The sequence below is a fragment of the Gobio gobio genome, assembly GCF_949357685.1.
Source record: "Gobio gobio genome assembly, chromosome: 15".
NCBI lineage: Eukaryota > Metazoa > Chordata > Actinopteri > Cypriniformes > Gobionidae > Gobio > Gobio gobio.
This window is the reverse complement of record NC_137108.1, coordinates 52,687,971-52,700,470: the sequence shown is the minus strand read 5'-3', so window position 1 is coordinate 52,700,470 and position 12,500 is coordinate 52,687,971. Positions and strand designations below refer to the sequence as shown.

Sequence of the window (12,500 nt, the reverse complement as noted above, 5' to 3'; positions counted from 1 at the left end):
ACCGCGCTAACAAGCTGCATCTAACGCTAGGTCATCCACCCGTCACAGAGCCTCGGATGGGGCTGACCCCTGACCCCTGACCCTGAGGGTCTGGGAGATCATTACACCACCAGCTCTGGGCCAGGCCAGAGGAAGTTGAACCGCTGAAATTTGGTCCTGCGAAAAGAGTCCGGATCAAAATGAGCAAAGGTTCGGTTAATTTCTAGTGTGAAAGCATTTTCTGTACGGTTCAGACTCTCAGAGCATTTACAGGAACTTCCTGTTTATGTTTAAATATTATAATGTTATTTTAAAATTTCATCTCGGCTATATTGATTATGAAAAGTGGAAAGATGCGCAATATGTCAGAAAACTGAAATTTTGTATGATTTTGCTTAGAAAGCCAATAATAAATAAGAAATTATATTTTCAAATATAACTTATTAAAATATTAATTTTTATTTATATTGTTAATAATATGTATTGTAAATATTATAATACATATTGTAAATAAATTATCTATAAAAATAAATTATTGAATAAAATAAACTAATTTTATAAAATTCAATAAACGAGAGTTAAATAAAAAATATAAAAGCATTTATTTTTTAATACATATAGTTAATACTTAATGTACAAATTGTTATAATATTGCATATTGTAATAAATATTAGTGTAAATAGACATTTATCTATAAACAAAATAAAATAAATAAAACAAACACGTTTCATAAAATTCAACTAAGACCAATAAATTTAATATTTAATTTCTTTTATATATTTAGCAATAATAAATTATATTTTATTAAACGTATTAAAATGTTATAAAAAAAATTATATAAAATTATTTATACATTATAAGAATAAAAATATGTATACATAAGAATATTAATGGAAGAAAAAAAGAAAAATAAATAAAATATTTTTAAAAATAATTTTTAAACTAAATAAAAAAATATATTTTTTTTTAAATAATTTTTTTAATTAAAAATTAATTAAAAAAAATAAATTAAATTAAAAATAATAAAATAAACACACCACTTGCGGCCCGGTTTGAGAAGGCCTGGTTCAGACGCTTCATTCATCTGTGTGTGTGTGTGTGTGTGTGTGTGTGTGTGTGTGTGTGTGTGTGTGTGTGTGTGTGTGTGTGTGTGTGTGTGTGTGTGTGTGTGTGTGTGTGTGTGTGTGTGTGTGTGTGTGTGTGTGTGTGTGTGTGTGTGTGTGTGTGTGTGTGTGTGTGTGTGTGTGTGTGTGTGTGTGTGTGTGTGTGTGTGTGTGTGTGTGTGTGTGTGTGTGTTAAATCGACTCCATCGGGAGTGCTCCAGTATTCCTGCATAACTGGCTTTCTCTATAACTTCTCTAAAATATGAATATTTGGCGCTGTATTCGGCTAAGAGGATCAGAGTTGGCCGTTTAGTCAGTGTCTCGATGTAATGATGTATAAATCAGCCATTAATCCAGGAACAGCGCAGCCCGTTCGGATGTGGCCACAGCAAACATCATTACCAGTAGGTATTTTATATAACTCCAGTAATCAAGAACGAATCGTGATTATAATATAAAAAAGAAAATACAAGTGAAAAACACTCCCTTCTCACAGCTCTCCAAATACACACACACACACACACACACACACACACACACACACACACACACACACACCTCAAAGATGAACTGTCTGGAGGACGGAGCTCCTTACTGGGGGTCGACCGATATGGATTTTTTAGTACCGATGCCGATACGAGCTGCCGATTTTCTTGAGCCGATATTTGGAGCCGATTCTGCTTTTGCTCCCTCAATTTACATCATAAAAATGACACAATGATCAGGATGATAATAATTTAAAATGTACAATTTAAAAAAAGGAAAATGTATTGACCTAAAAAAAACAATATTTAACAAATAGTAAAAACAGGTGAGGTAGAAGAAGAAGAAAAAAAAAAGTTCAGTGGTGAAAATAAATATTTAAGCATAAATAAAATAATGACACTATTGCGCACAGTATCAACAAGCGAGCAGCATAATAAAGTGCACACTGACTGCACTATACTTCATTTACAACTATTTACAACCTAGTCATTTAATGGTTACACTCAAAAAAATGCTGGGTTAAAATAACCCAAGTTGGGTTGAATATGGACTAACCCAGCAATTGGGTTGTTTTGACCCAGCGGTTGGGTTAAATGTTTGCTTAAAACAACCCAATTGCTGGGTTAGTCCATATTCAACCCAACTTGGGTTATTTTTAACCCAGCATTGTTTAGAGTGTAGCTGCACTTCACTGAATCTCTTGTAGAAACACCAGCGGTAATTCAGGAGAAAATCTCCCAATGCTCCACGTGAAGCTTCAGTCTTTCCACCTTTTACCATCGCGTCAATTCTCAATTGATTTTGATTAATTTGCGCGAGGGAGAGCGAGAGAGTTTGAAGACGGTGAGAGCTGCCCTGTGGACGCCTGTCTGGAAATAATGCAGGGGAAAATATCGGTGAACGCAGCAGCTTTATATCGGCCGATACACTTAAAAATCACAAATATCGGCCGATGTATCGGTTCGCACCACTCCTCACTCGGGTTGGGTACCGAAATCCGGTTCCAATATGGCACCGGTACTTATATAACCGGTATGTACCGGACCGAATCAGAACGCAGATTTCGGTTCCTCATTTCGGTGCCAAAATTCAAACGTGCTTTCGCGCTTTGGCTGAGCCAGAGACAGACGCTCAGCGCTCGTCACATCACAAACTCATGACAACTATTCAGTGTTTTCAACCACATCTCATGACAACTATTCAGTGTTTTCAACCACATCTCATGACAACTATTCAGTGTTTTCAACCACATCTCATGACAACTATTCAGTGTTTTCAATCACATCTCATGACAACTATTCAGTGTTTTCAACCACATCTCATGACAACTATTCAGTGTTTTCAACCACATCTCATGACAACTATTCAGTGTTTTCAACCACATCTCATGACAACTATTCAGTGTTTTCAACCACATCTCATGACAACTATTCAGTGTTTTCAACCACATCATGTTTATTTCAGGTTTCAGACATTTAAATGCTCATAAGTAGGCTACTAGCAAAAAACACACACTGATGTCTATGAAAGCTGCAATGACAATCCTTTCAGACGGTTATAATTTGACTAACGTTACGTGTTTTATTCACATCAGATAAATGCACATTATATAGTAACTATATAGTTTACTCTATTCTTCTTCCAGTTCACTGGTCGCTTACTTTCATGTATTTCGTGAGACGAGAATGAACTCAAGTGTTGTAAATCCGACAGATCCGATTCTCTGAGGCGCAAACTAACATGGCGCCGCCCATTGCGCTTTATAGATCAACTAACACACATTCACTCACACATTTGAACATCAGATAGTTCGTGACACAGTTAAGAAGTTTGTGAATATTTTGAATAAAAAGAAAAAACGAAATAAACCCGATACAGCTGAGCTGTCAGCTCTATTGCGGCTGCTGTGTGTCATGTGAGAAACATGACGTGTCGCCATGGAAACATTAAGGCGACGTGTTCTAAAATATTTAGCCAGAGAATATGATCATATTTCAAAATAAAGCTGAAGCTCGAAGCTGGTTTGTAGCAGAGCAAGAATACAGACGACTGCTGTTATTACTGTAACTGTTTAGAGTTATATTAGGCTTGTTGTAGTTGGGTGGCTTAGGTTTACTGTGAATTTGTAAATATGTCGATTATAATTTGTAAATAAGTAAATTGTGTTTTGTATTTATTTATATTCATACATTTAAGTAGGCCTATACATTAAACTTTTAATAAATGGTTCAATTTAAATAATGAATAAATAAATAAAAAGCCATTTAATGTCATCCACCTCGTTTGGTGGCCTTTTAAAAAAAAAAAAAGTATCGGTTCAGGCACCGTTTAGGCACCGGAACCGTTTTAAAAGTATCGGTTTGGCACCGGAATCGAAAAAAACCCAAACGATACCCAACCCTACTCCTCACCTTCATCAAACTCCGCATCCTCTTCGGTGTGCTGAGGGAAGGGGAAGCAGTTGGTGATCTCCAGCCGGTCCTCCACCACCAGGCCCAGCAGAACCCCCTGCACCACCTCACTGCCCTGGCCCTCCTCCTGGTAGTGCTTGATGATCTTCAGCACCACCTGCACACACACACACACACACACGCTCAGCAAACAGCTCCTGCCAAACCAGGTTTGGGCCTGGCCAAGCAAATCAAATCATATTTCACACACTTTTCCCCCTAAAGGCGTTTGAAATGTCTTTGTGCCGCCTGTGCGGAGCAGAAATGACATTTATATACATTCACTGTAGAAAGATTAGCATGGCGTAACCAGGCACACACACGCTTAGCATTTAATGAGGCATGTCAAACACACTTTCTCAGTCATACGGGGCCATTTTAAAAGTGCATTATTTTGATTATCAGGTGTAAAAGAATAAGGTGAACATGCTTTAACCCTCTGGGGTTCTTCATGGGTCACACTCAGGACCGTCGGGTCACAAATGATCCGCAGGGCGGGATTAAGATAAAAAAGATTTGAGTAAAATCAATTAAATATATTTGTGTTCAATAATATTTTTTCTTTTCTTTTTTGGTGTTTTGAGATAATTTTATGATTTATAATTTATATTTATGCAATAATTATGACCCATTTTATCCCATTGCATATAATATATTTATATATTTATATATTTTTACCATTCTTTGTGTCCTGAGGTAAATGTCCTATTATTGTTTTACTCTTAATACTGCGGCCAAGAGATGTTCACATTCAAACATCCATTTCTTTTTTGTTGTTGTCTGTAATGCAGCTAATTTTTGTTTATTATTTATTTTTTCAATTGAAAGCGAACAGAATATTTAAACAATGCTTGGAGAGCGTTTGTGTGATTTGAGTTCTGAGAACTTGGCTCAAAGTTCATTAAAACAACCATTTCAAAAGCTGAAGTGACTTTCTTTTTTATATATTATAGTTAGAATATGTATAACTCAATGTTTTCACTAACTGAAAAAGCTGAAGAATCGTTCAAAATGTACAGATTAGTCGTCGATTCCAATGACAATAATAGACGATTAGTCGATTAATCGTTCTAATAATTGTCTAATCGATTATTAAAATAATCGTTTGTTGCAGCCCTAATGCTTGCTCAGATTAGAGTTAACATCTTAATAATAATACAAATAATGGTCTGAGATTGAACAAAGAAAAACAAAAAACAAACAACTTTAAAAAAAATATAAAAGTAAAAATGATTAGGCATGTCAGCCATGGAGATGAACACAGCTAAAAGCCAAACCTCTTTAAAATGGCACCTAAAACCCAGGATTGGCACAAACTAAGCTTAAACATATTTAGCTTATTATAATATTAATAAGATATTAGAATATATTTTTATTGGCTTATATAACGGTTAGGGCTGTCAAAAGATTAATCGCGATTAATCGCATCCAAAATAAAAGTTTGTGTTTACATAATATATGTGTGTGTACTCTGTTAATTATTATTTATATATAAACACACACACACACACAAGCATGTATATATTTAAGAAAAAACTATTTATATATAAAATGTATATTTATATACATTATAGATTATATAAATGTATATACATGCAAATATTTCTTAAATATATACATGAATGTGTGTGTATTTATATATAAATAATAATTAACAGAGTACACACACACACACATGTAAACACAAACTTTTATTTATTTTGGATGCAATTAATCGCGATTCATGTTTTGACAGCCCTAAAAAATATCAGTAATTATTAGGGGTTACTGTACACGTATTTGTACCGAACGCCCTAGTGTACTGTCCAATGTTTTATTTATTCATCAAAACAAATTCTGTGATATATGTATAAATTTCCCTTTTTATGACTGGATTCTGTCTGCGTTGTGGAAATGAGCCCTTATGAGAGTTTAGTCAAGAGTAGTGAGCGATTTATTTCTGTGTTTGTTTGTCTTTTGTTATTTGATAAACATTAAAACACAAACAGCAGGAATATTACATATAATCGTGGATTATGCAGCAGACGTTACTCAGCTCAGAGCCTTCACACAGTTCATTAATAAACCATCTGTGTGTTATATCGGCCTCTCTCATGCTATAGCCGATGGTTGTAAATTAATACACAAAAATTAAATAAAAATAAAAAATAAATGTGGCCGATAAATATCAGCGTACCTGCATACAGTTAAAGGTTTGACCAGAGGGGATTTGGGATTTCTTTTTAATCATTTAAACGAGGAAATACGGTCATTTTCAGCATGTTTTTAGGAATATAATGTTCTGAATAATATACAAACAAACCTTCAGAATATAAACCGGACTGATTTCAGACTCCTCTTGCGTTGTCATTGAACTCTACAGATGCACTTTAATACACACTTAAGTTCTCCATCCATTAGTCTAATGTTACGGAAGTAAAGTTTGGATTTAACCTGTGCATGACACGAACAAATAAAGTCTCTGAATGTCCTGACCCCAATCAGACATCTGCTAAAAATACAGCAATATTGGGATTGAGCATGTGTGTGTAATCATGAAGCAGCTCAGCCATTGGCTCTCCTGAGGCTGATGCTAATACCACACACACACACACACACACACACGTGCTTTACACACGTCTCAGGAGGATATTTATACACATAAGCTTCAATTTCCAGATTGGCAGAGATGGAGAAAGTTGTGAGGGCTAAACGCCATCCTCCATCTTAACACATGGTACTTTACGGCCACTCAGATCAGGAAAGCATGAAGACTCGGGTTAATGGAAGAACAAATACACTCAGTGTCTAATTACACCGTCTCTACAGCCTCTGAATACCAATCCAAGAACACATCTTCCATCCCATTGAGAGGCCTGAGGCATGATGGGATGGCGTTTCTCAGAAGGGACACAGCACTTCATATCCCCAGAGTCAGATGGGGAACTCTATCGGTACATCAGTAATCTCATGCGGAGATAGGGAAGCATTTAGAGCGAAGACCAGACGGAAGTCACTTATTTACTGTAGCTTCATCTGATAAGAGCCAATCCCAGCTGATAACTCTACAAATGACGACATTTCTGCAGCTTTACAAGACCTTTTTAAGGGAAATTGAAGGGAACCGACACTATATCGCCTAAAGCATTGGGCCGCCCTCAGGTGTTCAATCCCCTTAGTGGTGTTATAACAGCAACTCAGCCACAGAGCGGGGTCAGCGCATGCTGAGGGTCACAGAGCGGGGTCAGCGCATGCTGAGGGTCACAGAGCGGGGTCAGCGCATGCTGAGGGTCACAGAGCGGGGTCAGCTCATGCTGAGGGTCACAGAGCGGGGTCAGCGCATGCTGAGGGTCACAGAGCGGGGTCAGCGCATGCTGAGGGTCACAGAGCGGGGTCAGCGCATGCTGAGGGTCACAGAGCGGGGTCAGCTCATGCTGAGGGTCACAGAGCGGGGTCAGCTCATGCTGAGGGTCACAGAGCGGGGTCAGCGCATGCTGAGGGTCACAGAGCGGGGTCAGCTCATGCTGAGGGTCACAGAGCGGGGTCAGCTCATGCTGAGGGTCACAGAGCGGGGTCAGCGCATGCTGAGGGTCACAGAGCGGGGTCAGCGCATGCTGAGGGTCACAGAGCGGGGTCAGCGCATGCTGAGGGTCACAGAGCGGGGTCAGCGCATGCTGAGGGTCACAGAGCGGGGTCAGCGCATGCTGAGGGTCACAGAGCGGGGTCAGCGCATGCTGAGGGTCACAGAAGTGGCCAACTTTCTGCAGAGTCAAGAGCTCCAGACCTCCAAACTTATGTGGCCTTCAGATGAGCTCAAGAACAGTGTGAAGAGCTTCATGGAATCGGTTTCCATGGCCGAGCAGCTCATCCAAGCCTTAAGGCCTGTACACACCGGGACTAATATCGCGTGCGCTTATCGCCAGCGTTTTTCGTGCCGTTTTTCGGCGCGTCTTGAGTGTTCACACCCAAGCGATTTTCACTGGCGCTGCGCCGAGTGAACGTGCACATTCAGTCGATGCGCTCCTGGTACACAAGATGGTGCTGCGGCACTTTACGCTTCTGACACTCGCTTGTCACACAGAAGGAGAAGAGAGACAGTATTTACGTGCTTGCCAAAACCATAGATATATTATGTCTATGGACAAAACCATTCACACACTCTTTGCTAACTGGCAAGCAGCATTAGCAGTTCATCTTCTTCTTTGTCTACTTACTACTTCTTCGTCGTATCAATGTGTGCTCGGCAAGAGCGTTTTGTGCTTGAGCGCCACCAAGTCGTGTTTTACTGTCACTTCAGCAGCTCCAGGCACGTGAACAAAAGCGCCGATCTCATTGGTCGGCCAGTTTTTTACACGCCGCGTCAAAATAAAAAAACGAACCCGAGGCGTTTTTTTAAAAATGACGCTTTTACGCCTGGCGTTTTGCGCGTCGGTGTGAACACTCACATTGGCGCCCATTGTTTAGTCCCGAGGCGTTAAACGTCGGCGATAAACGCGTGCGAAAATCGTCCCGGTGTGAACAGGCCTTAACAGCACCAAAGCGTGGGATGCAGTGGGGTAAAGTGCGCCGCCACTGGACTCTAGAGCAGTGGAGATGTGTTCTCTGAGTGACCAATCACGCTTCTCTGTCTGACAATCCCATGGACGAGTCTGGGTTTGGCGGTTGCCAGGAGAACGGGACTAGCCTGACTGCATTGTGCCAAGTGTAAAGTTTGGTGGAGGGGGGGATTATGGGGTGGGGTTGGCCCCTTAGCTCCAGTGAAAGGAACTCTTAACCCTCTGGGGTTCTTCGGTCATTTCTGACCCGATATTTTTTTTTTTTTTGTTATGTTAAAAATCGTAGCTTCATCGGAATGGTCAGAAACTTGGTGACTTTATTGGTACTTGGTATATGAAAACACAAAAAAAATTGGGGACAGGATTTGAAAAGCCTAAGTGGTCGTAAAAAAAAAAAAAATAGTCACACGCAGGGTCTTCGGGTCAAAAATGACCCCCATAGGAAATGAATGGGAAATTGGCAAAAAATATGAAAATACAGAGTTTTTTTTGTGCATACAATCTATAAATCAGCCAGGATGCAGAAAAAAAGACTCAACAGTGAAGATCTCTAAAACATCAAGAGTGCAAAACAGACACAAAAAACACACACACACACACACAATTAGCTTTTGGAATGGCACGCGTTAATTTGTGTGTGCGTGTGTTTTTGTGTGTATAAGTGTGTGTGCGTGTGTGAGTTTTTTTGTCTGTTTTGCACTCTTGATGGTTCTGAGTGTGACTTTTTTTACGACCACTTAGACTTTTCAAATCCTGTCCCAAATTTTTTTCGGGTGTTCATATACCAAGTACCAATAAAGTCACTAAGTTTCGGACCATTCCGATGAATCTACGATTTTTTTTAAAATGTATAATACGCAAGATCCACTATAGTGGTAAAAATGTGCTATTGCGTGATAAAAATGCTCATGTGTATGTGTATGTATATATATATATATATAAATACACATTTTTTATTATATTCAATGGGAAAAAATGGGTCATAATTGCATAAATATTAATTATTAATCATAAAATTCTCTCAAAAGCTCATGCGTCCCAAAACTTTTGGAAATAGTGTAATATTATCCAAGGCTTCAAAAAAAAAAAAAAATTTCCACTTGCCCTTAACTACTTTTGATCTTTTCATCCAAAATTCTGTCTCTCCACATTATACAGTCAATTCCATTTTTATGAATAGATTCTGCGATTCCGTCCCGTTTTACACATCGTGGAAATCAATAATTTAATGCCACCAATTTAAGACATTAAGGCCAAATGAAGACTTTAATAAGACCCGCTGGGATTGACCAATCAGAGTCGAGTATTCCACAGAGCCCTTTAACAAGGTGTAATACAGCGGACATCAATTATTTCTCGCAAATCAAAACTTCCTTACGATTCCCATCGCTGCGCTCCTGTAGCCTGAAGCCGCACGGAACAAATCTGCCATCATTTACCACAACATTCATAAAACACTGAGCTGGAGGCAATATTACACACTATTCTCCGGGTGCGAGTAACATGTCAAGCCCGAATGACCCGAGAGCGCAGCACATCCCAGCTGGACAGATATATGAGGCGTTTCACACCATTAATTATGGATGGACTCCCAGTAAACAAAGTTACAGCCGTTAAACACTCGTGGTCAGACATACGGTGGGCGGCTCATTTCCACATGTTTTTCCAGAGCTTATTGTTGCTTCTTTGAGGGTTTGTAACCGGCTTTAAGGTCAGAGGGAGGAAAGAGAAGAGGGAAAGTCAATATTCTCTGAGCTGAGCCAATCTGATCATTTCAAGTCGGCCGTCGTGCTGGAAGAAATGTGAAAAAGCCCATTCGCCTAAATCATTGATGAGGGAAGTCACACACACCTGCTTCCTCAGATCAACTGAGCTCTGATTGGCCGGTCCAGTGGACGACAGCGGAGAAGAGGAGGCACTTTTATGATGGATGGATGCACTTTTATGACGGATAGATGCACTTTTATGACGGATAGATGCACTTTTATGATGGATAGATGCACTTTTATGACGGATGGATGCACTTTTATGACGGATAGATGCACTTTTATGACGGATAGATGCACTTTTATGACGGATGGATGCACTTTTATGATGGATAGATGCACTTTTATGACGGATGGATGCACTTTTATGACGGATAGATGCACTTTTATGACGGATAGATGCACTTTTATGACGGATGGATGCACTTTTATGATGGATGGATGCACTTATGATGGATAGATGCACTTTTATGACGGATAGATGCACTTTTATGACGGATAGATGCACTTTTATGATGGATAGATGCACTTTTATGACGGATAGATGCACTTTTATGACGGATAGATGCACTTTTATGACGGATGGATGCACTTTTATGACGGATAGATGCACTTTTATGATGGATAGATGCACTTTTATGACGGATAGATGCACTTTTATGACGGATAGATGCACTTTTATGACGGATAGATGCACTTTTATGACGGATGGATGCACTTTTATGACGGATAGATGCACTTTTATGACGGATAGATGCACTTTTATGACGGATAGATGCACTTTTATGACGGATAGATGCACTTTTATGACGGATAGATGCACTTTTATGATGGATAGATGCACTTTTATGATGGATGGATGCACTTTTATGACGGATAAATGCACTTTTATGACGGATAGATGCACTTTTATGATGGATAGATGCACTTTTATGACGGATAAATGCACTTTTATGATGGATAGATGCACTTTTATGACGGATAAATGCACTTTTATGATGGATAGATGCACTTTTATGACGGATAAATGCACTTTTATGACGGATAAATGCACTTTTATGATGGATAGATGCACTTTTATGACGGATAAATGCACTTTTATGACGGATAGATGCACTTTTATGATGGATAGATGCACTTTTATGACGGATGGATGCACTTTTATGATGGATGGATGCACTTTTATGATGGATAGATGCACTTTTATGACGGATAGACGCACTTTTATGAAGGATAGATGCACTTTTATGATGGATAGATGCACTTTTATGACGGATAGATGCACTTTTATGAAGGATAGATGCACTTTTATGAAGGATAGATGCACTTTTATGACGGATGGATGCACTTTTATGACGGATAGATGCACTTTTATGACGGATAGATGCACTTTTACGACGGATGGATGCACTTTTACGATGGATGGATGCACTTTTATGATGGATAGATGCACTTTTATGATGGATGGATGCACTTTTATGATGGATGGATGCACTTTTATGACGGATGGATGCACTTTTATGACGGATAGATGCACTTTTATGACGGATAGATGCACTTTTATGACGGATGGATGCACTTTTACGATGGATGGATGCACTTTTATGACGGATAGATGCACTTTTATGAAGGATAGATGCACTTTTATGACGGATGGATGCACTTTTATGACGGATAGATGCACTTTTATGACGGATAGATGCACTTTTATGAAGGATAGATGCACTTTTATGACGGATGGATGCACTTTTATGACGGATAGATGCACTTTTATGACGGATAGATGCACTTTTATGACGGATAGATGCACTTTTATGATGGACGGATGCACTTTTATGATGGACAGATGCACTTTTATGATGGACGGATGCACTTTTATGACGGATAGATGCACTTTTATGATGGATAGATGCACTTTTATGACGGATAGATGCACTTTTATGATGGATAGATGCACTTTTATGAAGGATAGATGCACTTTTATGACAGATGGATGCACTTTTACGATGGATGGATGCACTTTTACGATGGATAGATGCACTTTTACGACGGATAGATGCACTTTTACGACGGATGGATGCACTTTTACGATGGATGGATGCACTTTTATGATGGATAGATGCACTTTTATGATGGATGGATGCACTTTTATGATGGATGGATGCACTTTTATGACGGATG

At 39.0% G+C, this 12,500-nt stretch overlaps 1 protein-coding gene across 1 annotated transcript in view; it reads right to left on the bottom strand.

The window, feature by feature from the left end:
• Positions 1–12,500, bottom strand: part of eif3ha (eukaryotic translation initiation factor 3, subunit H, a) — a 107,933-nt gene that overhangs the window by 79,806 nt on the left and 15,627 nt on the right. Inside the window, exon 2 of the mRNA XM_079836417.1 lies at positions 3,980–4,136. Within this exon, the coding sequence (XP_079692543.1) occupies positions 3,980–4,136 (157 nt within the window). The remainder of the gene's footprint in view (positions 1–3,979; positions 4,137–12,500) is intronic.